The 27,546-nt window shown below is 36.1% G+C and overlaps 5 protein-coding genes and 4 non-coding genes across 10 annotated transcripts; 5 read left to right on the top strand and 4 right to left on the bottom strand.

Annotated features, from left to right (window-relative positions):
* Positions 1–225: 225 nt before the first annotated feature.
* Positions 226–1,417, top strand: LOC108824232 (GTP-binding protein SAR1B). Its single transcript, XM_018597607.2, has 3 exons — positions 226–439; positions 530–661; positions 914–1,417. The coding sequence occupies exons 1-3, from the start codon at positions 311–313 to the stop codon at positions 1,238–1,240; spliced, it is 588 nt and encodes a 195-aa protein (XP_018453109.1). The 5' UTR covers positions 226–310; the 3' UTR covers positions 1,241–1,417.
* Positions 1,418–1,896: 479 nt separating this feature from the next.
* Positions 1,897–4,027, bottom strand: LOC108824322 (serine decarboxylase). Its single transcript, XM_018597733.2, has 5 exons — positions 3,516–4,027; positions 3,195–3,426; positions 2,916–3,109; positions 2,634–2,770; positions 1,897–2,565 (listed from the first exon to the last, which is right to left on the bottom strand). Exons 1-5 carry the CDS (start codon positions 3,826–3,828, stop codon positions 2,002–2,004), a joined length of 1,440 nt encoding a protein of 479 aa, XP_018453235.1. The 5' UTR covers positions 3,829–4,027; the 3' UTR covers positions 1,897–2,001.
* A 2,221-nt stretch (positions 4,028–6,248) lies between these two features.
* Positions 6,249–14,251, bottom strand: LOC108827729 (uncharacterized). The gene is made up of 11 exons (XM_018601204.2): positions 14,139–14,251; positions 8,883–9,025; positions 8,113–8,800; positions 7,946–8,030; positions 7,777–7,864; positions 7,520–7,704; positions 7,307–7,439; positions 7,088–7,224; positions 6,880–6,954; positions 6,688–6,798; positions 6,249–6,580 (listed from the first exon to the last, which is right to left on the bottom strand). Exons 2-11 carry the CDS (start codon positions 9,001–9,003, stop codon positions 6,482–6,484), a joined length of 1,722 nt encoding a protein of 573 aa, XP_018456706.1. The 5' UTR covers positions 9,004–9,025; positions 14,139–14,251; the 3' UTR covers positions 6,249–6,481.
* A 494-nt stretch (positions 14,252–14,745) lies between these two features.
* LOC108827727 (uncharacterized) lies at positions 14,746–18,016 on the bottom strand. Of its 2 annotated transcripts, none has more exons than XM_018601200.2 (8): positions 17,869–18,016; positions 17,352–17,440; positions 17,002–17,256; positions 16,715–16,918; positions 16,475–16,636; positions 15,925–16,379; positions 15,477–15,834; positions 14,746–15,388 (listed from the first exon to the last, which is right to left on the bottom strand). In XM_018601200.2, exons 2-8 carry the CDS (start codon positions 17,385–17,387, stop codon positions 14,846–14,848), a joined length of 2,013 nt encoding a protein of 670 aa, XP_018456702.1. In that variant the 5' UTR covers positions 17,388–17,440; positions 17,869–18,016; the 3' UTR covers positions 14,746–14,845. The 2 variants fall into 2 exon arrangements, with proteins under 2 accessions (XP_018456702.1, XP_056850627.1); XM_056994647.1 differs by having other exon boundaries at positions 17,352–17,439; positions 17,856–18,015.
* A 370-nt stretch (positions 18,017–18,386) lies between these two features.
* LOC130500550 (small nucleolar RNA snoR69Y) lies at positions 18,387–18,480 on the top strand. The gene has a single exon (XR_008939171.1). It is a non-coding gene; the product is annotated as a small nucleolar RNA snoR69Y (small nucleolar RNA).
* A 59-nt stretch (positions 18,481–18,539) lies between these two features.
* LOC130500551 (small nucleolar RNA snoR69Y) lies at positions 18,540–18,638 on the top strand. Its single transcript, XR_008939172.1, has one exon. It is a non-coding gene; the product is annotated as a small nucleolar RNA snoR69Y (small nucleolar RNA).
* Positions 18,639–18,832: 194 nt separating this feature from the next.
* On the top strand, positions 18,833–18,906 carry LOC130500555 (small nucleolar RNA snoR53Y). Its single transcript, XR_008939176.1, has one exon. It is a non-coding gene; the product is annotated as a small nucleolar RNA snoR53Y (small nucleolar RNA).
* A 79-nt stretch (positions 18,907–18,985) lies between these two features.
* On the top strand, positions 18,986–19,085 carry LOC130500552 (small nucleolar RNA snoR69Y). Its single transcript, XR_008939173.1, has one exon. It is a non-coding gene; the product is annotated as a small nucleolar RNA snoR69Y (small nucleolar RNA).
* Positions 19,086–25,440: 6,355 nt separating this feature from the next.
* LOC108824264 (heavy metal-associated isoprenylated plant protein 35) lies at positions 25,441–27,220 on the bottom strand. Its single transcript, XM_018597654.2, has 3 exons — positions 27,015–27,220; positions 26,681–26,756; positions 25,441–26,544 (listed from the first exon to the last, which is right to left on the bottom strand). The coding sequence occupies exons 1-3, from the start codon at positions 27,114–27,116 to the stop codon at positions 25,655–25,657; spliced, it is 1,068 nt and encodes a 355-aa protein (XP_018453156.2). The 5' UTR covers positions 27,117–27,220; the 3' UTR covers positions 25,441–25,654.
* Positions 27,221–27,546: the final 326 nt, after the last annotated feature.

The following is a 27,546-nucleotide window of genomic DNA, read 5'->3' as shown; positions in this document are numbered from 1 at the left end:
TTGGAAAAATGTACTTCTTCTTTAGTTTGTTGGGATGATATTTTTGGAAGGGTTATGTATAATTTAATAGATGACAAAAAAAAAATGCTAAGTCCTTGTTAGATCTAATGTACAGGCTGGCTTCTATGATAAAGTGTTCCAATCACAAGAAACCACGTGGACAAGCCACCTCAATCATCGGCCACGTCTGCTTTAATGTTCTGGGGCATACTTTCACATTTGTCTATCGAATCTTAAGACGAAGATCTGACTTTTTTTTGTTTTATCAGTTTCTTCTGTGAGGAAGAAAAAAAGGGAGGAGAATAGAATCATGTTCTTGTTCGATTGGTTCTACGGAATCTTGGCGTCGTTAGGTCTATGGCAGAAAGAAGCGAAGATCTTGTTTCTCGGACTCGACAATGCAGGCAAAACCACGCTACTTCACATGCTCAAAGACGAGGTTTTTGTCCCCTCTTTCTCTCTCCATCCTTCTTTTTTGTTTCTGGTAGATTCATTGAGATATGTTCCCTGTGTGATTTTGTAATGACAGAGATTGGTTCAGCACCAGCCGACACAACATCCAACGTCCGAGGAACTTAGCATTGGCAAAATCAAGTTCAAGGCTTTTGATTTGGGTGGCCATCAGATTGCTCGTCGAGTTTGGAAAGATTACTACGCCAAGGTTAGCATTTAATCTTTTCTTCAGATTCAGAATTGTAGCTAAGCCTAGTAGAAAGAAACCTTAGATGGATATTTATTTTATTTCATTACAATCCAAATAACACAGTTGCCACGAGTTATGTAGACCAAACTAAAAGTATGTTTGCGTGTATTAGCATGTTAGTATTTAAAATTGTTTTTATTGCCTATAAATTGAAACATGGTATTATTATTCTCTTTGCTGATAGAAACTCGTTCTTGTTCTGTCTGAAAGGTTGATGCAGTTGTCTACCTCGTGGATGCTTATGATAAGGAGAGGTTCTCGGAGTCGAAGAAAGAGCTAGACGCTCTTTTGTCGGATGAAGCCCTTGCGACCGTACCGTTTCTGATTCTCGGAAACAAGATTGATATCCCTTACGCGGCCTCGGAGGACGAGCTTAGGTATCACTTGGGTCTCACCAACTTCACCACCGGTAAGGGGAAAGTGACGACGGCTGGTGGAGATTCTGGCGTTCGCCCGCTCGAGGTCTTCATGTGCAGCATCGTCCGGAAAATGGGCTATGGCGAGGGGTTCAAATGGCTCTCTCAGTACATCAACTGAAGACATCATTTTCATCGTCTTTCTGTCTTTTTCTTATAAACCAAACCCATGAACATGTCCGTACAATTTGGTTTTTTTTGAGCTAAAAGCATTTTATGAATTGAACATGTCACACTTCCTTTGGTGGCTTGATGTTCATTGTTTGGGTAAATCTAATATAATGGGACATTTTGAGAAGTTGGTCACTTTTGGGTGTGGTCTTGCTGTCTTATGGACGAAACTGCATATGCTTAGTGTGTGCTTAGTTGATTTTTTATCCGAGAACTAAACTAGAGGTAGCTAAGTTTGTGGTAGAAGTTGGCAATTGGAAGTATATTCTTAACATATACTGGTCTTAGGCTCAAGCAAGAGGTGGAGGGTCTTGTGTCCTTAAGGATACTGCATGAAAAGTTCTTATGCACAGTTGACGAGCATTTAAGGGCAAAGGGGTGGAACTTAATGAAACATTTATCTGAAATTGAATGGTTTTTGCTCAGTGAAATGGGTTTTTCACGTTTGGGGGCTGTTTCAGAAGTCTATATCTTTGACTTGTTGATTCTGTTTTTTTTTTTTTTGAATGAATTTTAAATTTTGTTGATTCTGTTTTTAACCTTATGCTTATGTGTGGTATTGCTTGATGTGAGCATTACAAAAAAAAAAAATATTATTCGTAGGAGAAGCTAACAAAATTTGACTCTGAAATTTGTGACTACAACTGAGATAGAAAATAAAACCAAACAACACAGAAAATGCCAAAATATATGGAGGAAAAAACAGCTCCATCACTTGTGAGCTGGACAGATGCAGTTCTTGATTCCTACGTCCTTAACAAGGCACGGTGGTTTAGATCCATCCTCATACCAAACCGACCGGTGTTCAACCAGGTCTTTCAGAAAATGATCGAGCTTCTCGATCGTAACACTTGGCATAACCACAACATGAGCTATATCGCCTTGGCAAGCGAGCTGCCACCTCCTGACAAACTCTTCATCTTTAGGACGTTCAAAGACAACAGTGCTGCTAAGCTCGTTGAGCATAGAACTGATCCCGTTTTCTCGTAGTCGGTCTTTGAGGTAATGCGCGTTTCTCAGGCATTTCTGAACTTCTTTCTGGAACCCTTTGTACCCTTTCCGGTTTAAGGTGTACCATAGGAACAAAGGAGCGTGCCCGTTTCGGCTCCCCATGATCGTTGCATCCCTTGAGGCGAGGTACTCGACGTTGTTAGAGAGGACTTTGATGTGTTTCATTCTTGTTATCTGTACACCACATGGCATTGGACACCCGACAAACTTGTGGCCCGACACGCTCACACTCCCTATCGGTTTATTGAACGTGACTTTTGGTGCCTGTGAAGAGGCGTATTTGCTTAGAAGACAATAAAGGTGATTTGATTGAAAAAGAACTGTACACTTACACGTTTGACAAAAGGCATCATAAGTCCAAACAAAGCTCCATCGCAGTGAATATAGAACCTGTCATGTGAGAAGCCACACTCTTCAAGAGTTTTGATCACGAGGTCGAGATCATCAACAGCTCCTTTAACAGTTGTTCCTGCAAGAGGAAAAAGTAAACAACCTTCCAATTTTTTTTTTAAATATAGATACTTAAATTATTTTTCAAAAATTATTGAAATCTTTACTAGATCATATACTCTCCCTAAAATCTTGGGACCTGCTTTATAAAGAGAGACACGAACCTATGTTAACATTAAGAATGGCCGGCTTATCTTTGTTGGCCAACAGCTTTTGTCTTAAATCATTACAGTCAATCTCCCCGGTGATAAGCGTATCAACTTTCTCACACTCCATTCGATACAGACGAGCTGCTTTAAACACAGAGTAATGAGATTCACTCGACGCATACAAAATCCCATCAGGAAACACCTCTCGCCTGAAAAAAAAAATATGTTTAAAAACAACATTAAAATACACTGCAATAAAAAAAAGATAGAAACTAAAATAAAAACAAAGCTTACCCAACTAAAATGCCGTGAAGGTTTCCTTCAGTTCCACAGTTAGTGATGTAACCCCAATAGTCATCTCTCTCAATCTCCCAGAGACGAGCAAACCAATCCAAGACGCCAACTTCGAAAGGCCTAGAGTGTACACCATAGTTGCTTTCGATAAATGGATCTCCAAGATTGTTAATGGAGAAATGCTGCAACTGCCCAAGCGCACCGTAGTCGAAATCCAAGTTATATGGATAACCTACGCACGTCATATCATCTTAAAACTTAAAAAAACAAATATGGATAGATATTTGGTTCGTTCCTTGTTGTTGTTGTTGTTGTTGTTACCTAGATGATATTTGGTTCGCTCGACTAATGTTTTCCGGTAACGAGCGAGGACGCTAGCCATGTACGCCTCTTTATCTCCGGTGAATTCGTCGTTAGACTCAGGCTCCGTTACGGCCAGAGACGTCGTGTGGACATTCCTGCCGAGAACCATTTCTCTTTCTCCTCTTCCACCGTTTATCACCTTTTTGTTTTTAAGATTCTCTTCCTCGTGATCTGCTTTGGTCCCGTTTGTTACCGGCCAAGGTAACGGTTCGTTGACCACAGCCGTTGGAACGTAGTCTTCGGACAAGATATCGAGTTTATTTTCAGCCATTGCAAGGATTGGTTTGATCAAGATTCCAAAAAGGAGGAGAATCTCTGGTAAGTGCGGATCTGAGAGGAGAAGGAAGTGATTGGTGGAAATGGTGGGACGGAGACAAGTGTGATCGAGAAAGGCGCGGCTTCGTTAATTTATAAGCAGCAGAAAATGATTCTTGGCTCTTTTTTATTGACCTTTCGGGGGCACTTGTGCTTCTCGTGAGATTCGAATTATGATTATTAACACGACTATCTTTTTATTGACCTTTCGTGGGCACTTGTGCTGCTCGCAAGATTCAAATTATGATTATTAAAATAACTTAAACGTGTAGTTGTTTCTTTTTAGTTAACTTATAGCAATTAAAAGGTTATCTCAACTTGTTAAGATTCATAATGATTTATTTTTGTAACCCAAAAGAAGAAACACACAATTAGGCCTGTGACAAAAACACAATTTGATTTGACTGTATTGAAAGGAAAAACATTTTAAAATTGATGTCGACTTAAATATAGCAATTATCGTTTTTGGTTTGAATAAAATTAAAGCAGGCTAGCAGGAGTATGTTACCAAAAAAATATCTCAAAATTTAAAGAAGTTTTAAAATTTTACAATCTTATTTTACTAAATAGATATCTTGAATACTGAGAATTTTATTCAAATTATATCTTTCAAATAAGATATTTTAGAATATTTTTAATAGAGTTCTTACTATTTGAAATGCATATTTAATAAAATTGTTAGCTTTTATTTTTTATATATGAAATATTTTTGGTGAAATACTTCCAGTAGTCATAAATAGGTCTTACCGTTTTCATAAATAGGTCTTACCGTTTTGATCATATGACTTAACATGTCAAAAGCAAACATAAACTTTTTTACTAAGTATAGTTAGTATAAAATAACTTTTTGATCAAAAGTTAGTCTAAAATATTATTTAACAAAAATATGATTAGTTCAAGTAATAAAACATGTATAATGAGTATCTTTGAAACTAAAAAAAAACACATAATGAATAGAAGAAAATGTATGTAATCATATAATGTTTTTTATAAATATAACTACGTCAGCCGAGAAAATTAATTTGAAGGGTTTCTTTTTAAAAAAAATCTGACTTTACAATTAGAAAACGAGTAAAAATTTCTGACTGTCAAAACTTTGAGACTTTCTAAAAACATTTCTGGCATACGTGTGCTTTATGCCACATAAAAAACATTATATGGAGGGAGGAGACAGCTTTTAAACACGTGTTTAAATTTGGTTAGAAGGTATTGTTAAAAGGAAAAATAAAGAGCATATAGTATTAGAAATTGTAATGTTAGTTTTTGTATAAAGATGAAATTATTCCATCTTCGGGAAAAGGTATCTTAACCAAAATATCATTCTATTATAAGTAGGTGTGTGGAGAAGTAGCTTTTAATTTTTAAACACACGTGTTTAATTTGTTTGGGATAAGGTCGATTAGTAAAGGTTTTGGATGTGACTAGACTACACATGGGTGTATGATTGTGTGCTAATGACTAAATGTATAATTATTCTAAAAATCTATCTTTTTTTTTTTTTTTTTTTTTTTTTTTTTTTTTTTTTTTTGGTAAAATTCTAAAAATCTATCTATCCTACAAATAAGCCCTTGAAAGAAGTAGACTTGCCTATAATTGGTTCATTTCTGAGAATAGTTGAAAGATATTCTAGATTCGGATCAGTTAGTGTGATTCATTTTTGGATTAGTTCATTTTATGACACTAAATATGTTTTTTTCAATAGATCAACTGATAAGGTTTATCAGAAAAAAAGAAAAAGAAAATTAGATAAAATGTTTAAATTTGTTACCTATTTTTTATTTTTGACAAAGTTACAAAAGATGATTCTTAATGTTCCGACCATCCTTGTTCGAAAAAAAAACCTTCTGCCTACAAAAATCTCTCTATGTTCGCCATGAATGTTTCCAAAAGCGTTAAACTTTGGCTAATATATACATTGTTGCTCTTTCTTTCCAACAGACATTCAAGGTCCATTTTTTTTGAAGTCTCAAGATTCTTTTTGTTCACTCAAGAAGTTTAATTTGGTAAACAAAAAAAGAAATTTAATTTCGTTTACATTCTTTTGAGATTGTCGATGCAGTCTATGCGCAGGGATTTTGGTTCAGAGAGTTGCGTTCTGTTTCACCAACAACCTCTTGACACTAGTTGCAAGTTTTTCTCCACATCGGCAGCTCTAACGACGAGAGTGCAATGAGGCGTTCAGCCTAAAACATGGGAGGTGATTACAAGGTGCCTTGTGCTGCTGAGTAAGAACTCCTGCTTGAATGCATTAACACCGAAATCTATCAGAAACGCCCTACGTGATGGCTGCAGCAACTCCTTCAACACGAGGTTCTAACTTCACATCCTTACATTATATCCTTAAACACAGAAACATGAACTTGTACTCTGCTTAGATATGCTCAAAGACTTTATTGGCAAGGCGAGAAAAAGCTCTGTTTATTTTTTTCTTTGGGGATTACTTATCCGTGCAGGCATGTAAATGAAAACAGATTCACCACTCATTTCCAGTTAGGTGAGTGAGGCCATCAAACCTAACTGGCTCCTACTTGAATCATCCAACATTTATATAACCAAATCCTAGATACATAGGAAAAAAAACTAAAGTTAAATTGCCCTCCTTTGTTTTTTCAACTGCTTGATAGCTTGTTAAATGTCGAATCTGATGTTTGGGTTGAATGGCACTTAGGCTTCTTCTTCGACTTCTTGGGGTTATCCATGTGGGAGACCTACACATCATATCCCATTTACAATGCCAACAAACCCCACTCTTTTAAGTTGTCTACAAACTCTTTGTGATTCAGTGCTTAAATTACTATTTGAAGAGAGAACTTACAATGTGAGACTTCCATTGGACTGTTTCTAAAGTAGTGTCATGTGGAGGATGATCGCGAACATGTCGGAAAATGTGAACCAGCACCGCAGCATCCAGAGCAGCATACTCTAGCTGCACCAGTTCACTTTTATTATCAAGATTCAATATTGTTTCAGGACATACAGCCTATGATTATATAATATGATTATGAACCTGATTCTGTGTCAAAGGCCTTTGTTCCCAGTCGCTATTGCGTCTTGTTTTGTTCAAACCCACTCCCAATATTTTCTGATACACACAACAAAGAGATCAAAATGATATCAACAAACGACTTAAAATTTGTAAACTCTATATCTACCTTTCCAAATAAACGTAACATTAAATGATTGTGTGAACTATGTATGATCTAAGAAAAGCTAACCTTGGTTAGTCCTGATAAACCACCACATGGTTCTTTGAAAACGTTTTGAATGTCTAGCAACATGTCATAGCTCTTGAAACACTTGAGATCCCCATATGAGAGCGCCAATTGTTTGATGTCACACTGAAAATTGTAACCTGAGATGATGATGCTCAGACTCAGTCAGAGAGAATCTTTCTAATAAGGCAAGCAAAAGTTTTATAAAAAAAGAGAATATACCGAGCTTTAATGTACTATACGACTGCAAAATCTGACTAAGGCAGGTGTCAAGAATCTCAGAGGCGTCATCGTAGAGCTTTATCAAGTCCAGTATGAAGATTTTGCTATCAGATCCAATTTGCATGATTGAAACCTGAAAGACAAGACATGCAATTAAGTATATATTTACAACATGAATGGGAAGAGACTACTCCAGAGTAGTTAATATTTTACCTTGTTTGGTTTACTGCCTTTCATATAATTGGGTTTCCATTCACAGTCAAGACCCACAACTTTACAACCTTCAAGAAAAGAAGTTGCTTCTCTTAACCCATTTACTTCATCAACCCATACTACTTCTTCCACAGCGAGATCGTTGAGTTGCAGACAGCATTTGTTAACAAAATCAACCTCAGCCTCTGAGCAGCAACATAGAAATATACCACTGTAAGAGTCTTGTCATTTTAAGAGAAGTTCCATACAATTCATACCTAGTGCTTTTGGCAGACCTTCAAGTGAATATCGTTCGCAAAGTTCATCAACTTTCTCATAGTACCCAGCTTCCATTGCCAAGTAAACCTTTAACACATAAAAAACAAAAAAAACTTAAACACTTATGGAACAATGATACAGAACAAACGGACAACTTGAAGTTCTTACCAGATACTCTAGTAGCTGTCTGTCACCTTTTGCCTTTGTTTCAGCAACATCCCAGCATGCTTTTTCAGCTAGATCCTTCAGTGCACTGCGCAATGATTGGATAAAAATGTCATCTTATACTGTTAATTCTGTATATATATAGAAAGAAAGGAGAAAGCAAAAGAGACCTTTCTTTACACTTGTAACACAACTCAGGGAAATCATGCTGGAGATAGTGCTTCTTCATGACATTATAAGCCTGCTTGAGCATATTCCTTGACCCATACTCTTGCACAAGAAGGCACAAACTGGGCCGTCCCAAGAAAGTGGCCCATCTCTCAGCAGCTTGGAAGTCTTTATCCTCAACCATCTGCTGGAGGAAAGTCTCTCCAGGGAAACTGAAAGAGAAATGCTCCAACAGAGACACAGCCGTCATGAAAGACTTTGACTTGATCAACTCAGAGATGTACTCTTCAAGAAAGGAACTAGCAGAAGAAGCAGACCCTTCCTCCTCCCTAGCAGACAAGGCTTCATCGATGCTTGTTAACCCGACATCAAACACTTTGAGAGTACTCACCATAACTTTCTCATCATAAGGCACAGATCCACCAACGATACCGAGGAAGAGCCGAGCAGCTAGCCTTCTCGCGGAACCGGCGTCTTGTTGAGTAGTAGCAGGAGCAGAGGATGACTTGAAGTAGCGGCGGAGAGCTGATATGATCAAGTGGGTAAAGCCTTCACCGTAGACTCCAAAGACGGGAAGCAGGTTCAGACATTGGACGATGAAAGTAGAGGGACCTGGTTGTGGATTGTTAGCAAGAACTCGGTGGACACGGTGCTGCAACGCTTGGAACTTCTTTGTAGCCTTGAGGCTTCCTGAAATTTTACTCAAGTCATAAACACAAACTGGGTGGGGAATTTTGGAAAGGTAAAAGCAGTAAAGGTTGGGACTTTTTACCGTGAAGATAGCATTGTTTGAGAAGGTATAAGAAGACAAGCGGAGAAACATGTGTTAAATCTGAAAATGCATGTAAACACAGAGTTCCTGGTGATTCAGCTTCTTCAGGATCCAAACCCATCCCAAAGATTAAATTTTTAAACCTACAAAAGAAACCATGACAAAGTAAGAGTGGAAGAAAAATCAATCAAAGCAGTTCCATGTTCAATATGTAATATGATAACTACTATGTATATTAGATAAGTCCTAATATTATTGGGATAATGATGTAATTACTTAGACTTCGTAGAAGATTAGGATTATCTCGGATGTATATATACAGGCTATTTGGCCATACTCAATGATAACAGAATACAATTACAAACTATCATATGGTATCAGAGCCTAAGATTCTTTGACCTAGTTTTTTTTTCTTCTTCTCTCTCTATCGTGCTTCTTCATAGAAAGCATGGCAGAAACTACTTCTGCAATAACTTCTACTACTACTCCGGCTGTTACTAGCGTCGACTTATCTCCGTACTACCTCCATCCGTCAGATAATCCTGGCGCTCTCATCACCTCCGTTCTGCTTCGTGGTGATAACTACTCCGAGTGGGCTACAGAGCTGTCCAACTCTATCCAAGCCAAACGGAAGCTCGGGTTTCTTAATGGTTCTTTACCAAAGCCAGAAACAGAACCTGATCTTTCTAGATGGCTTGCTACGAACTCCATGCTTGTGGGTTGGATAAGGACATCTATTGATCCTAAGATACGTTCTACTGTCACCTTTGTACCCGATGCTCATAAGCTTTGGGAAACTCTTCAGCGACGCTTCTCTGTTCGTAATGGTGTTAGGATCCATCAACTACGCGATGCTATTGGATCTTGTCAACAAAACGGACAAAGTGTCATTGATTATTATGGAAGGCTTACAAAACTATGGGAAGAACTTGACAATCTCAAAACTACTCCTTCCTGCACATGTGAAGCTTCGACCGAGATAGAGAAAGAACGAGAGGAGATTCGTGTGCACAAGTTTCTCTTTGGACTAGACGAGTCTCGCTTCCGCACCATACGTTCTCAGATCATTGACGAAGATCCCCTTCCAGACTTGAATAATGTATACTCACGTGTGGTTCGAGAGGAACAACACAACAATACAGCTCGGACTGCAGAGCTTAAAACAGAGGCCGTGGGGTTCTCTGCTCAAGCTGAAACATCTACCCATGAAACGAGTCAGGCTGCTGCAACAATTTCTACACGTTCTCGTGATCCAAATAGATTTTGTACTCATTGTTCTAGAAAAGGACATGACAAATCAGAATGTTTCTTGCTACATGGGTATCCGGAGTGGTGGTATGAGCAACAAAGATCAACCAACTCTTCTGGATCAGGACATCGAGGACGTGGTGGTCGTCTCTCTGCTGGAAGTCGGGGTCGTGGTCGCAGTAATTCTACACGAGCTACTACAAACAATACAACATCCTCGGCGCCTATAAGCAACGACCAGATTGCTCAGATTATTCAACTGCTTCAATCTACTCAACAACAGTCTAACATCTCGACTGAAAAGTTGGCTGGTAAAACTATATTTAATGATGTGATTATTGATACAGGCGCCTCACATCATATGACAGGAAACCTGTCTCTACTAACCAATGTCGTTGACATTCTCCCTTCGTCAATCAAGTTCCCTGATGGACGTTACTCGAAAGCACAGAAAAAGGGCACTATTATTCTTAGTCAAAACTATTACTTGACTGATGTGCTTTATGTCCCTGATTTTAACTGCACTTTGATCTCAGTTTCTTGCCTACTTAAACAAACAGGGTGCATAGCCATCTTTACTGATACTTTGTGTGTGTTGCAGGACCGTTTTACGAAGACCCTGATTGGAACGGGTGAAGAACGAGAGGGGGTTTATTATTTCACGGGAGTCAGAGCTGCTAGTGTTCATCGTGCTGCGTCTAGGAATGCTTCTACCTCAGAACTATGGCATCGGCGACTAGGACATCCCTCCTTTAGAGTTTTATCTTCTTTACCGCTTTTAGATAACCTTAGTTTTGATCCTGAGCAAGCAGCATCTTGTGAGATTTGTTTTCGGGCCAAACAAACCCGTTGTGTTTTTAACAATAGTTCTAATAAAGCTTCTTCACCTTTCTCTTTGATACATTGCGATGTATGGGGTCCTTACCGTACTTCTTCTTCCTGTGGAGCTAAATATTTTCTAACAATTGTTGATGACTACTCTAGAGCCGTATGGATATATTTGATGTTGGAAAAGTCGGAGGTTGCAGAACTCTTGAAACAATTCTTTTCACTCTGTGAACGACAATTTGGTAAAAAGGTGCAAAAGGTACGATCCGATAATGGCACAGAGTTCTTGGTTCTTCGGAAATACTTCAAGGAACATGGCATTGAGCATCAGACTTCCTGCGTGGACACACCACAACAGAATGGACGTGTTGAACGGAAGCATCGTCACATACTTAACATTGCTCGTGCGTGCCTGTTTCAAGCTCGTCTTCCTCCCTCGTTTTGGGGTGAAAGTATACTCACTGCTGCACACTTGATCAATCACACACCGTCTCAACTACTAGATGGCAAATCGCCATATGAGCTTCTCTTCAATAAAAAGCCCGACTATGATCAACTAAGAGTCTTCGGTTGCCTCTGCTATGCGCATCATCGGCCCAGAGATAAAGACAAGTTCAGTGATCGGAGTCGTAAATGCATTTTTGTTGGTTACCCCTACGGCAAGAAAGCTTGGAAACTTTATGATCTCACTACAAAGGAATTTTTCTCTAGCAGGGATGTTGTGTTTTCAGAATCAAAGTTCCCTGGTGTTGACTCAGATGAGTCTGTTCTTCCTCCTACTAACTACTATGATGCTTCTATCGAGGATTGGTTGTTACCGGCTCCTTCATCAAGGGGGAGTTCCTCACTCAACCAACCTGTTTCTTCTACTGATCAGACTGCCTTGCCGTCCTCTGTATCAATACCTACTCCTATTCCACCTCCTTCTGGATCACCTGAGCAGCCTGCTATCTCTCCTATTCCGTCGTCCTTACCTGAAAGTACAGCTCCTACTAGTTCTGAGGAGCCTCCATCTTCTGAACCAACTTCGCCTCCATCTTCGTCTTCTGTACCTTTGGAACTTACTGATCCATCGTCTCCTGTTACTCCGGGTTTACCTGAGATTCTTGGTCGCGGGTTGCGTCATAAGACGCCTTCTGTACTTCTCAAGGACTATGTGACTCACTCTGTTCTCATGAATAATAAATCCTCTCACGATCTCTCCTTACCTGATCATGGTCCTCTACAAACGGTCTCAGGTAACACTCCTTACCCCATCTCCAGTTATGTATCTAACCACGTGTTTTCAGAATCCCACAGAGCATATCTCGCAGCTATCATCAATGATGAGGTTCCTCGATCTTTCAAAGAAGCTGTTAAACTTAAAGTCTGGAATGATGCGATGGGTAAGGAAGTTGATGCTTTTGAAGAAACTAATACATGGGATATCACAACTCTGCCTCCAGGAAGAAAAGCACTCGGGAACATGTGGCTTTACTCCAACAAGTATCTCGCTAATGGCAAAATTGAGCGACGTAAGGCGCGTCTTGTTGTTCTGGGCAATAACCAGAAAGAAGGTGAAGACTTCACCGAAACATTTGCGCCTGTCGCTAAGCTATCTACGGTCCGTATTATTCTCAAACTTGCTGCTGCGAAAGGTTGGCTTGTTCATCAGATGGATGTACAAAATGCATTCTTACACGGAGACCTTGAAGAAGAAATTTATATGAAGCTTCCTCAAGGGTACACTTGCTCCGATCCTACTAAAGTATGTCGCTTAAAGAAGTCCTTGTACGGCTTGCGTCAAGCTCCGCGGTGCTGGTACGCTAAGCTTACTTCTGCTCTCACACAGTTTGGATTCTCTCATGATTATGCCGATCACTCGCTCTTCTCCAAAATCCGAGGCTCCATCTGTCTCCACATCTTAGTCTACGTTGATGACTTCATTATAGCCTGCAATGATGCAACAGTGCTACAGGAGTTTAAGGACTACCTCAGCAGGTGTTTTCGGATGAAGGACCTTGGCAAGTTAAAATATTTTTTGGGAATAGAGGTGGCCAGGAATGACACTGGTTTTTATTTGTCTCAGCGCAAGTATGCTTTGGACATTATTGCTGAAACAGGTTTGTTAGGAGCCAAACCGTGTTATGTTCCGTTGGAACTTAATCATAAACTACTTGAAGCTGATGGACCACCTGCTAATGCACAGCAGTATCGACGGCTTGTGGGACGTCTGATCTACTTGACCACTACACGACCTGATCTTGGATATGTTGTACACATTCTTTCTACTTTCATGCAAGCGCCGCTCCTACCTCATTGGGAGGCTGCTTTACGAGTAGTTCGGTATCTCAAAGGATCACCGGGGCAAGGAATTTTTCTCAAGGCAAATGACTCTCTGCAGATAAGTGCTTATTGTGACTCTGATTGGTCTTCTTGTCCACTCTCTCGACGCTCGCTCAGTGCGTATATAATCTTTATTGGTGACTCTCCGGTCATTTGGCGAGCTAAGAAGCAAGATACTGTGTCTTTGTCGTCTGCTGAGGCTGAGTATCGCGCAATGTCAGTCACACTTAAGGAACTCAAATGGCTGAAGGAGCTCTATGACTCATTTACTCTCTCACATCCTTTGCCCATGCATCTCTACTGTGACAGCAAGTCTGCTATCTATATTGCAACTAATCCTGTCTTCCATGAGCGCACTAAGCATATCGAAAGAGATTGTCATCATGTTCGCGATGCAGTTAAGGCAAAGCTCATCACTCTTGAACATGTTACTTCTACGAATCAGCTTGCGGACATGTTAACTAAGTCACTTCCTCGTCCTCTCTTTGAAGATCTTTTGTCCAAGTTGGGTGTGCGCAACCTTACACTTCCAACTTGAGGGGGAGTAATATGATAACTACTATGTATATTAGATAAGTCCTAATATTATTGGGATAATGATGTAATTACTTAGACTTCGTAGAAGATTAGGATTATCTCGGATGTATATATACAGGCTATTTGGCCATACTCAATGATAACAGAATACAATTACAAACTATCATAATATGTCTGAAGAATAAAAAAAAAACGAAATGATGGTGGTTCCAGTGAGCTAATGAAAATCTAATTTTTTTTTAGCAAACTAACAGCTTGAATAGTAGAATCCAAATATATCCGTATAAACTTTCCGGGAAATTCCAATCGGTTTCTTACCGGAAAGGGTTGATAACCGGAGAGACTAAACCGGTGAGGGAAGGGCGGAGAAGTGTTGTAGAGAAGAAGAAAAGGAAGAGTCAGTCGGAGTTTATAAATAAAAGAGACGTGACTCTTTGCTGTCCCCACCACTTAACAGCAAATCTCCGTGTGTTGACTCCGTCCAGTTCATTTGAGGGTGCTTTGGTCTTTTCCTATTTTCAGCCATGCTTTAAGGAGTCAACTAGATTGATAATTTTTTTTTGAATTTAAATATTTTATTTACTCGAGTTACAAATTTAAATAAATTAAACATATGAGCTTTGACGTATATAATTGAGTGTTATTGAATTTAACATCTTATATTAATTTCTTATCCTCATTTTTCTTCATTTATAAAAATGAGCTCTATATTTTGTTTTCTAATAATTATTGTTTTTTTTATCAATCTAATAATTATTGTTAAATGTGTGTATATCAATGAATATAATGAATAGTAAAATGAAGTTCATTGTACACCATTTGATCACACAGGTCACAAATTATTATGCTAGTAACATGTAATATTCAGAAAAACAATGCAAGTTTAGTTACACGTGCGTAGGATTTCAGGATGATATCAAAGCAATTTGTCTTCAAGAAATTTTTTTTTTGTGCGAAGTCTTTAAGAAATCTTTCTGTTTACAAAAAGAGAATACATATGATGAGTTCCCAAACCATTAGATCGTCTAGTCGAGCTGTTTCGTCCAATCAAAGTGTTCCCATTGGCGTGCAAAGCTCACAACCGCCTTCTTCTGGCTCTCCACCGACTCATACCTTCTCCTTCTATACATGTCTTCTTCCGGCAACTCGAGCATCCCTCTGATCACATTCAGTCCAAGATTGCTGTTGAACTCCTGCTCATCATCAATCACGTGAGCAAACCCTTTTCCCAGACCAAACTCCACGTGGAAGTAAGGGAAGTTCTTGGGTATCGAGTTCCTGAGGCCCTTCACGCTAGTGTCTATGAGCCTCTTCGCGTTGTGCTGACTCCACTCGCTCTCTGCTTCGTCGATCGCCTTCTTGAAGTAGAGAGGTCCTTCTTTCGCTATCTCCTGAGGGATCGGGATGCAGTCGATCATACAGTGGCGTCGCTGCTGAGACAAACCGATCACCGTCTCCAGAAACACAGCGTCTTTGCCTTCTTTCGCAAACATCATAATAAGACACTTCTTGAAATTCCGGATCTCGTCCCAAACATTGTCGTCGACGCTTCTGCTGGCTGCCTCGTGCTGCTCAGTTACAACAAAGAACACACTCATCAATACAAGAAGCAGTTAAAAAGTTCAAATACAGAGTTATCTTTTATATTGTATTTACCTGCATTGGTAAGATACAGCAATGGCCTGGGACAAGGGGCTGTTGTTGCGGTAACATGAGATAGGTGAAGTTTGCGATTGACACAACCAAGTGTTTCGGCCGCTTTGGGTTCTCGAAACAGAAGAGACAGCGTTCTTGCTGTGTCATGATGCGTTTCACACGGTTGTCTTTTTCAGGAACGTTGCTGCTTTCCCGCTTCCGGGACTTTTTGCTTGGAGCGTCTCCGTAGTCATACTCATCATCAGCAGCTTGGTTAGATGTTTTGTACAGTTTGTTATGCATTATGCTTTTGGCTAGATGCATATCCGTGTCATCTTCTTCGTTCTTCCTCTTACCTGACATGTCTTTGATAGGATACCTAACGAGTAAGAAAAAAGAGTCAGAACACACGATATATGATATCAAAAGAAAAACCCTAAACAGCTCAGAGATGAAAGTAAAAACTCACCTCGCTGCTCTGACGTAGTGTTGTTCTTTGGATGAATCGTCTCCAACGGCTTGCTTTGCTTTCAGCCTCTCTGCTTCTTCCGTAAGTTTCTGGGCTTCTTCAAGTTTCCCTTTCAGACGGAGCTGTAAGGCCTTAGCAGCTAGTTGGTTCACACTTAAAGATTCTATATTGGGAATAGTCCCTTCACCACCATCTTTTTTGGTCTCCGAGTCGCTTCTGTGATCTTCACGAGGCTCTACTGGTTCATTCTTCTGCTTAGAAAGCATTTGCTTCATGAAGCTTCCATCATTGGTGAACTTATTCAAGTGAGATGCAGCTTCAGATATCAGCTTCGAGTCTTCATGTCTATGAGTCTGACCCTTTCTTTTCCCCCAGGATAACGAAGGATCAGTTTTAGGGGCTCTCAATGTACGATGACGAATTGAGTCATCCTTCAAGTAGTCCCGACCATTTCCCTTCAAACAAAACACGTCACAGTGTCAGAATATTACTGTCGTTAATGAGAATTCAAAGATTGAACTAAGCTTCCCTTAAACGGTTGTTCAAGTACCTTCTCAGACACTCTTTCTGACTTTTTCTCTTTATCATTGTCTCCATTGTTCTCTCTTCTTCTATTATTAATAGCATTCAAATGGGCACGAGAAGGAGCTGCTCTTTGAGATGCCACAGACTCAACAAGGTTACCAAGTGAACCCCATCGTTCTCCAGCAACCTGCCACAACTCTCAAATAATAAGGAAATAATACTCAAAAAGAAACTATGCTAATGAGTCATCATAACAAGAACTTACCTCCTCAAGTTTTTGTCCTTCTCTCGCAGCCTGTTCCTTTGCACGCTTGAGTGCTTTCATTCTCCAACTCGCACCTCCATCTCCAACAACAGAAGTTGGTAAGAGCTTATCTATACCGCTTCTTTTCTCAGGTTCTTCCTCTGGATAACCGGTCCCATTTCCTTTCAAATAAGGATTCAGTTCTCTTGGGTTTACTTTAATCACCTGGTCCAAACAAGGAAAAGGCATTAACTAACCATCTAATCTGAACCAGTTTAGATAGAAACTCGGAATCAAACTTCTCTCACCTCTTCATGTGTGCTCTCTTCCAGTTTTTCCTCTACATCTAAAGCAGGATCTAGATCATCAGCCTTTCGTGTAGGCTGCAGCATAAAATCTAGACCATTCCTCCTTCTAGCAATATCCCCGTTGTCGTTGTCGTCGTCATCATCTCCACTATTGGCAATCTTCTTGCCATGTCGTTTACTTTCCTTTCTATCAACGTCCTTGCTCTTTCTTCTTCTATCCTTCTTGTCTTCTCTATCCGAAGTATCATCAAGCACCTAGTAGTAGTAGATAGAAACATCATCAAACTCAAGCCAGACTTTTAACTCATTAAAGAAGAAGAAGAAGAGTGAAAGGAAAGGAGTAAGCTTACCTCATCACGAGGTATGATCTTTATGCCAGAAAACATTATAAGGTTGGATAACACGTTTGTTCCTCTGAAAGAATCAAACTTGGGGGTACTACATAAACAAGGAAACATAGGGCATGAATGAAACTGAGAAATAAAACACTAAAGCCAAGCTAGCTTATAACTCTACAAACGGACAGGTATCGTTTTGCTACTTAGAAATTCACTAGAAACTGAGCTAAGCTCACAGGTTGTCGAATATTGAAGTAAGTTTTACAAACTTCGATTTCGCCCAAATAAAAAAAGCTTCTGTATCATTCCATCAACAACACCAAAATCTCAATTACTCGACTTTATCATCGTATTCAATTGTCCTTGCGGTTCAATTTACGGAAAATTAAAAAGAAAAATCTTCAATTGGAGAGTTGAAGAGATTCTAAGCAGAAACAATCTCCTATTTATCAAAAAATATCCCCTTTTTTAATTTTAGTTTATGAAAAAACTGAAGAGCTAATTCAGAAAACATACCGGAAGAGGAAGAGGAAGAGGAAGAGGAAGTCAGATTCGCCGGGAATGATACTGCGGCTCGCTGATTTAGGGCACGACAAGAAAAGCTATGAACGACGGACGAAACGGGACTAATAACCGACAGTTATGACAACCCGAATTTATCAAACTGTAAAACCGGAAAAGAAAAACAACTAATAACCGAAAATGACGAACCGGGACTTAACATGACATTAACAAACACGATTTGTGGGCCAGATAAAGTTCAACGAACGTCTAATTTTTCAAAGCCCAAAATAAAAGGCTTAGGTTTATTTAGGGCTTGTGATAAGAAACCCTAGTTTCTCTTGTGATATAAATATCTTTCCGACAACTCCCAACATCAGCGTCTCACATGTTTTGATCTCTTTGCATCTCGTTCCATTGTATCTTTTTCCGACAACGCATTCGATTTTGATTCATAGTTAGATAGTTACACTCGAATTCTTGTTTCGATTGCGAGCGTTGGTTCTGTCTTAGAGTAATTATGTACTATTATTGTTATTCGTGTTATGATGGCGATGATGATAACATATAATCCCAGCTCTATGAGACCTTTTGTGGTCAAGGAGTACAACTATGTTCATACATATATCTGAGCCCTTTAATTCTTGATATTCTTATTATCTTTTATTTCTTACCGTGTTTTTGATATTGAATTGGGGTTTAAGCGGCGGTGATGATAACACATTATCCCAGCTCATTATGAGACCTTTTGTGGTCAAGGAAAATAACTGTTTTCTAACAATCTTTCTGAGCCCTTAAACCCTGAAAATCCTTTGTTTTTCTTTATTTGAAAATTAATAGATTTCAAAACTCGATTGTCTTCCCTGTGATGATTTAAATTGCTAATGTATACCTGATAAAGTCTTAAATGATTTGTAATTTACTTTCTGAGGGAGCAATCTTGTTTTTCATTAAAAAGTTGTTTTAGAATTAGACAATTTGAGATTCCAATAAATCCCCATGATGGTTTAACCATGCTAATACTGATTTCTAATGACTGAATCAAAGTTTACTTACTGAGGGATTATCTATTGGAAGTTATTTTGTGATTTGTGTCTTTTGAAATTAAAATTCTGTTTCTGTCCTGTTTTGATATTCCTAAGGGTTTAGGCGTCTATGATGATATAACATATTATCCCAGCTCATTATGAGGCCTTTTGTGGTCAAGGAAAATAACTGTTTTCTAACATTCTTCTGAGCCCTTAAACCCTGCAAATCATTTTATTTTAAATATTCACTTATTTGCTTGACACTGAACTTTCAAACACAGCCTATATTTATTAATTATGTTTTTGGGTCAAGTGATGCTTTAGTTAAGTTAACGTAAAAGTAGTGATGATGTCCTTGCGAATGTAAGAACATGTATGATAACAATATTTCATAATGAGAATTTGCAACAATATTTCAGAAAATCAAATTATTCAAACAAATTTAGAACATTTTAACTAACCAAGACATCAGAGCAGGTAATGTGTAAAATAGAAGCAAAAAAGTGACAGATAGAAATTGTAGAAATGCATAAAGAGATTTTCAAAGAATCTAAGTATTCAAACAAATTCAAAACATGTTAATTATTCAAAACATGAACAAGACATCAGAGTAGCAAATGTGTGCAAGAGAAGCAAATGGAGTTGAGAGTTAACTGAAACAACCTCTCTCCTCTGGTTTGTAACGAGTAATTACAAAAAAAGTGTTCAGGTATAAGAAAGTGACTATATCTGATATTAATAAGACAATAAGTGATTCAGTATGTAAAATTTTCATACACCGACAATAAGTGACTCAGTATGTAAAATAAGAGATTGCATACACTGACAAAACCAACCAGACATGCAAGCATAAGGCAATAGAAAGGATACCAAGAAAGACTATTAACAGTCATTATGGACAACAAGCAAGTGGTAAGGATGTCTGGCTGAATGATAGTGTAACTGTTGATCATATTGCTCGAGATGAGAGTTGATTTGTAATCAAACTTTTGGATCAGAATTGGCAACTGTAAATTGTAATCAAAAGGGATGTAAATATTTTTATGTGATGAAAGAATATGAGAAACAAACACAGGAGATGATAATTTTGTTTAGAGCATGCCACTAAATTTGGTGTTGAAGTAAATTAAATTTGATGTTTTGGTGTCAAATTGTTTTTGTCATCTCCAACCATAATACCAAATACTACAACAAAAATAATATTTTATATTATTTAATGTTTTATGTATTAATAATTTTATATTTTATTATTTAAAATTAATAAATAGTTATTTATCACACTTTGATATTATGTTTATGAAATTTTTGTAATTATATGTTTATAAAATTTATTTACATTTATATTTTTTAGTTTAACAATATAATACATGTATTTATTTTATATAGAATATTATATTAAAAAGTACAAAACATTAATTATGAAAAACACGTAATAAATAATATATTTATTTTAATAAAGTTTGTATTAGTTAGTAATACAAAATTAATATATTATAAAAAGTTATTTTAAATTTTGGTGAATTTAATAATATTAAATATAACTTAAACAAAAATTATAATCAATATTGTTAAAAAAATGATTATTATCATTCAGTGATTTCTTATTTCAAAATAAAATAAAACATAAAATTCTATAATATTTTATTTGTTACAACATAAACATGACAATAATAACTTAGTGATTTTTTACTTGAAAATAAATAAAAAATATTTTAACTATGTAAAAATAATCTAAAAATATAAATAATACATTATATTTATATTTAGTTACAAATTTAAACTGATTAACAATAATTGAGACAAATTTGAACTAATTAATAATAATAATAATAATAATTAAATTATACTATTCAAAGAAACATAATAAAATATGTATATATAATATTTGATGTAAAATTATTCACTTTACATCAAATTTGGTGGGATAGTGACATTTTTGGTGTCGTAAGGGCATCTCCAACCCCACTCCATAATTTACTCCAAATTATGAAATAGAGTTGAAAATGGAGTGGAAAATAGAGTGATGACCAAAAAATAAAAGCATTATTCCTAGAGTAATGTTTTTATTTTTTTGGTCATCACTCCATTTTCCACTCCATTTTCAACTCTATTTTCAATTGGGAGTAAATTATGGAGTGGGGTTGGAGATGCTCTTATGGAGATGAAATTACACCAAATTTGGTGTTTGGGTGTTTCATTGTAATTTTCTTTAGCTTTGAGCATAATTACAGAAGTGTACTCCATATCAGGAAGAATAAATGTAGGTTGATGTTTGAAGGATCAAGTAGCATAGTCTCATGAATTCATGAGCCACATGTGAAAAAGACAGCAGAAGCAGCTTTAAAGAACAAGAGATAAACAACTTAAAATGCAATCAGAAGAAGAATAAGACAAATCATACACGATGTTGTTAAAAGGGTGAGGAAGTTTATAATGGTTCAACAAAAATGGATGCAATATCACAGTGACCACGAAGCAAGAAGTTAAGAATGACTTACCAAAGTCATATACGATCTTTGATTTATAAACTATCACAGAAGTATAAACTGAAAAGACACAGCTGGATAGTCAGAGAGACGATCCATTCTCACATATACTTCCGCAACCAGCTATTATTGTTTTCTATCCATCATTCTAGTGTTAGAATTTCAAGTATATGTAAAGTTCTGGAATCATTCCTCCACGTCATAATAGTATTAATACTATTTTTGGCCCAAACAAAGAAAATAGAAGTTTAACTGAAAATTTAGCCCATATAAATAATTCAGGCTTTACACTTTATATTTTGATAAAGAATTAATGGGCTCTAGTACTAAGCCCAAGTTAGGTGAGAAAAAAATAAGAAATTAACCAACTGTATCATCAGATTTGATATCATTATTTGAAGAAATATTTGAAAGAAGAAAACCACCCGCAAGTACAATTTCATTTCTATTTCCAAACTCAGAAGTCAGTTCTCAATTTTGTTTATTTACATATATCAGTTTCTCAAGTTAAATCACATTTTGGGAATTCAAAATTGATATTTTATGCCACAAGCAAACAATATGAGCAAGCCGGTCTTTATGCATGGGTTAGAGGTGTAATTACATAGGGTTCAGTTCCAATATTTTGTTTTGAAAATAAAACTTAGTAGGTAAAAGGGTCCAATTTTTTTTATATAGTTTTCTTAGTCAAAAGAGCCTAAAAATATTTTATACTATGTGATTCTCATGTATTAATGTACGGAAAAACATTTACAAAATAAATAACTTATAATACTTATGAATATTTGTATTTGTTTCTTAATTTAAAGTAATTTTATAATTTGTATATGTATGATATATAAAAACTTATTAAGTACCTAAATGTTCTCATCTTGATTATATATATGATTTCAAATATAACATTTTGTATTAGTTTAAGTATTTATATGCTGAGTTGCATTTATTCTTTTAAATTGACGATTTTTTTATTAGTGTGAAGTTTGCTTATTAGTACATAGCTAAGTTTATCCTCTCATATTTGTAAATATTTTACATAATTGTTCATATTTTGATTGATTTTGTTATTTATATTTGGTATATTGGGTTATAATTCTTCTTGAAATGAATGATAACTTTTGTTATAGTTAAAAATAAAATAAGAAAAATCTTGTTAATTAGATTTTTTAAATTTTCCCTTACGTTGATAATATATTTTGTTTTTTTGTCGACGATATAAATTGACTCAAACTGACTCTACAAACCAAACTGGTAGTTCCGCATCCATGTGGACGATAAAAAATGTTTGCTTCCTTGTATTGTGTGCGAGACTGTGTGCCTTAGAATTTTTAGCTTGTGGTATATGGTTAAGTTCTGAGTTGTGAAAACTTCTTTTCAAGATCTTGATAAATATATTTTGTATAATTTGATATATGTTGTTTTCAATAATACAGAGTATAATTTTTAGCAAAAAATAATAATAATATGGAGTATAAGTCTATATTTTAAAAACTATATTTCTTTCTGTTAATGTTTGTTGGATAAATAAAAAGAATACATATTTTCATTTATATATAATGTATCTTTTTATATTTTATAATTATTTACTTGTATTATTATGTGCTACAGTAAAAACAAATTTAAGTTAAAAGTTAATTAAAGTTAATGGAAATAAAATAATTATCACTAACGGTATTTAGGTGTAATTTTTAGTTCATTAAGATTATCTATGTAATTAATTTTTGTGAAAATATGATATTAGATGATGAGTTTATGTTTTATAGATCATTTTTATTATTCATTTGATAAAATATTATTATTAATAAAAATAGTGTCTAAGTTATTTTACCTTTTCTATTTTTCTATTTTTTTGTGAATTTTTGTTTTATATATATAAGTAAATATATTTCAAAAATTTCTAGATATTTTTATTATGTTTTTGGGCAAAGATAAAAGGTAGTATTAAACTTTAAACTCTTTTGAATATATAAAAATCTATAATTTTATTTTTATAAATATTCATTTTTATTATTTCTATGCTTTTGAAAAAAGGAAATTTAATTAAAATTATTATTTAATTTTTACTAAGAAAAAATGAAATTAAAAGTAGTTTTATTAATGGCTATTTTTAACATTTTTAGTTCATTAAGCTTGTTAATATAATTAAGCATCATAAAAAATAGCGTGAACTCAAAACATAAGAAAATAAATTCTCAAATAATATTATAGAAATACTAAACTTATAATAAAAATATTTTATTTAACGTTTTACCAAAAAAAAGTTTTTTATAAACTCAAACCAGTAACTAGGATCCTATTTTTTCTATATATGGGTTCTATGACTATCTAAAACTAAAACAGACTTAAATACAAAATGGAGCCAGGAGAAGATTGTTATTTGTAAACTAGATTATAACTACAGTGGATCAAGGTATCATTGTATCCAGAGCCGTGCCTATGATATAAGTTTGAGGTATTGTCCTCGGTTCCTCTCATATTTGTAGATTTTTTTTTTTAACTTTTTTATTAACTCGAAAAAACTTATTACAAAGGGAAAACCAAGCAACTAAACTTAGCTCCTATAACGGGGAGAACAAACTAAAGAAAAACAAACCAAAAAAACTCACTAAGCAGCGCTATACATCAAAAACGCCCATCCAAGTAGCCAGAACCGACACTTCTTCTCCTCTCAGACTTTGGGACCTAACTAAAGGGTCCAATCTCAATCTCAGAGTGTTGTTAATCTCAGAAATAATAGCTGGAGGCTGTTTAACTGAAATGCTTCTTAGTCTCAGAGTGTTCTTTGTAGATTTTATGGTCTCTTATTGGCTAGTATTCATAAACAAAAAGCTAGTATAGTTGTCGAAAAACAATGTATTTTTTTAATAATTCAATTTCAAACATTCATCTCTAATTTTTATTTGTCATTGTGGACATTAACCATCTTTTAATGTTGAAAACTTCTTCTGTATAGAATTTATATACATACATATATATAATGTCTGCGTTCAGAAAAAATATATAATGTCTAACGAAACAAATATAACCTTTGCCGTTAAAAGTTTGTATAGTTTTTCTTTCATATAATAATTTTGAAATTCAAAATAACTGAATAGCAATTATTCAATTCTGATTTACCTTTTTCAAGTTATTGTTACACTAGTATTACTATTTATGTTATTTTTACCTTTAAATATTAAAAAGTTATTATTACACTAATATTACTATTTATGTTATTTAAATAGAATAAACTAATTTTTGTTTTATGCCCCTGATACTCTAGGCACGACACTGATTGTATCTTATTTTTTTGCTCTGTGTATTTGTTCCTAGGGAATATTGTAACGGAGGTAGTATGTTTTATGTGATTTGCTCGCTTGTCTTTGTTCATTTTTCTAGTGGAGTTATAGACAAAGTTTAATACTACTAGTTAAAAAAAGAGTTTAGTACTATGTTATGTTTGTGTCAGTCTAGTTAATATAATCGTGAAAGCATGTTTAGTAAGATCAAACAAAAGTGTCGAGTTACTGTTTTCACGGAACTTATTTCTGACATCTTTGATTGTAGACAAATGAGAGATGAATATGTAATTTTGTAGATTACCCTCTCCTAAAACCTTCCTACTTTTTCTCGAGAAGTTCACTATTTCAGCTTTCATTTTTAAAAAAGTATTACATTTATCGAAGCTATGCCTATGATTAACTTATTTGGTATAAAGAAAAGCAAGATACAGCTTTTAATTTGTTTTCTTTTTCTTATCAGCTACTGTATGCACCATTATTATAGGACAATAAATGTTACAATGAAATTTGGATTTGAAAGGTCAAAATCACTTAAAATTGCATGTCCCCATGCACAAGTGATTAATACAACGTCATGGTGAGAACAGAAAACAAAAGAAATTGCCAAAAAGTTGTCCAGTCAGCTTTCTATACTTTACGCATCACAATCTCCCCTTACAACTAAGCATTGCAGTATTGCATATTCACATTTCTTGCTTTCCCTCCATCTTCTCTACAATTCAACAATATAACTGAGTCACAAACTATTCTTTTTAGCTACTTTCGATATTAAAGATCTTGTGAATAACAAAAGGGAAAACAAATGATAAAGCAAAAAGGATCTAAATCATTAAATTAAAACAAAAGCTACAAAAAAAGGGGAGGGCCTTAACTTTATCCAAACATAATCATAGTTTCAAAACCTAACTACGAAGGTTTCACTAGACCATTAACTCACTTTCACGTGTACAACTTTAAAATACGAGAGGCGTATAAGGGTAAGTTCAAGGTCATTATAGTAATTGACATCTTTCCGGATCGAATCACATCACCGAACAACCATTTGGGTTCTCCTCGCTGAATAGCTCAAACGAATCGGACGGTCGAGATGGATACGGGTTTGGGTCGGACGGTAGATAGCCTGGGTGCATATACGCATACGAATGAGGTGGCGCAGGAGAGTAATACGATGCAGCGTCTACGCTCACCGGAGGTTGAGCAACGTTATAGCGCACGCCGTACATAATATGCGGCGCATAGTAATTAGGTGGATAGTGATACATATCCTGACGTGGCGCAAAGTTATTGGTTGGCATTTGATGGCCATCGTGTTGATTAGTTGAACGGTCATGATCTTCTGCTGCAGGAGTAGTAGTAGTAGTGGGCGGAGGTAGTGATCTAGTACGGCCTGGTCCACCGGTAGTATTGTTAACACTGCTCATGCTTTGCCCCTTCTTTTTCTTCTTTTTACCAACACTGCCACTGCTTTCTTCAGCTTTCTTCTCCGTCGTCGGTGCCGGAGATTCTGTCGATGCCGGTGACGGTGACGAAGAATCTGCCGGAGCAGAGTCTTTCTTTTTGAGAATTTTGCATTTATCCTCTTTCACCGGAGCACAAGCTTCACTGCTGTCTCCGGAACTACATTCGCCGGCGCCGTCAGGTTTTTCAGATTCCGGTTTATCAGAACCGGAAGATGTAACTTTTTCGGTTATTTCCGGTTTTTCTTCTTTCTTCTTTTTATTTTTCTTTTTCTGGTCGACTGGTTTGTTCTCTTTAGGGTCGACGGGTTTGTTCTCTACCGGGTCGGGTATCACCGGCAATAGATCGGCGTTTTTGCCTGACTTGTGGAGCTTCTTTAACAGAATCTCTGGTGAGACAATTCCCATCACCGTTACATTGTTCTGCTTCACATCAATGTCCACTCTATAAACGCCTACAACCAAATTACATTTTATATGGCTCAATAATAAATTACCAATCCTGTAATCATAAAATATATATTCCCCACAAGAAGAGATTTATTTTTTCAGTTTAAAACCAACAACAACGTCGAAAGTGATTATGTATACCTTCAATGCTGGTAAGGATTTTTTTCACTTTTCTTTTACAGCCTTCGCAGTGAATGGAAACCTTCAGGTTGCATGTCTGCGAGCCCAAAAAAGTAGATATAAAACAAATAAAGAACAAATTATTGGAAAGAGATATACGAAAGACAAAAAAAAACAGTTAAACTTGTAGACAAAAAAAAACAGTTAAACTTGTATCAATGGGGTTTGTCAAGAAGATTCATCTTGGAATAGTGAAGCTTACAAACATAAAGTTATATGCATGATTCAGTGACAAAAAAAAAAAAGTTATATGCATGATTTAACTTTTGCACCAAAAAAAGTGTAACTAATATACCTTGTATGGAAGTGCCGGAGGTGGAGGAGTAAGATCTTTCACTTGTGGGGATTGCTTCTGCTCTGTTTTCTTAGTTTCCGGTTTCATTTCTTCTGTTGCCATTTCAGAAAACAAAAAGTGGTTAGCTCTTTGAATCGGGAGAGAGAGAGGAGAGAGACGAATGTGTCTTGGGGAAGGCAAAAGATTATGGGGAATACAGTAAGACTCGGATTTAAAGGATGGGGGAATGTGTGCTTTTTAGTCTTTTTTAATATGAAAATTATTCAATCTCTCTTTAAACTATAGCATGTCCAACAAAGATTTTCAAAAGAGTTTAATTGCGTATCTACAAAGAAAAATTTATGATTAAGAGAAAGATGTAAATGCCGGTCAATTTGTCAAGAGAATTCATAATGCCCACGAGACAGTAGAAAACTCTTGCGTAAAAATTAAAATGGGCTTATTGGATTCATTTTTTCTTTATTATTTTCTTATTTTTCTTTATTTTTTTCTAATTGTGCTTGGTATTTGTACGAATTCCATTAATTTTTAA

This window comes from Raphanus sativus, chromosome 9 (assembly GCF_000801105.2).
Source record: "Raphanus sativus cultivar WK10039 chromosome 9, ASM80110v3, whole genome shotgun sequence".
NCBI lineage: Eukaryota > Viridiplantae > Streptophyta > Magnoliopsida > Brassicales > Brassicaceae > Raphanus > Raphanus sativus.
This window is presented reverse-complemented; position numbering and strand designations above follow the sequence as displayed.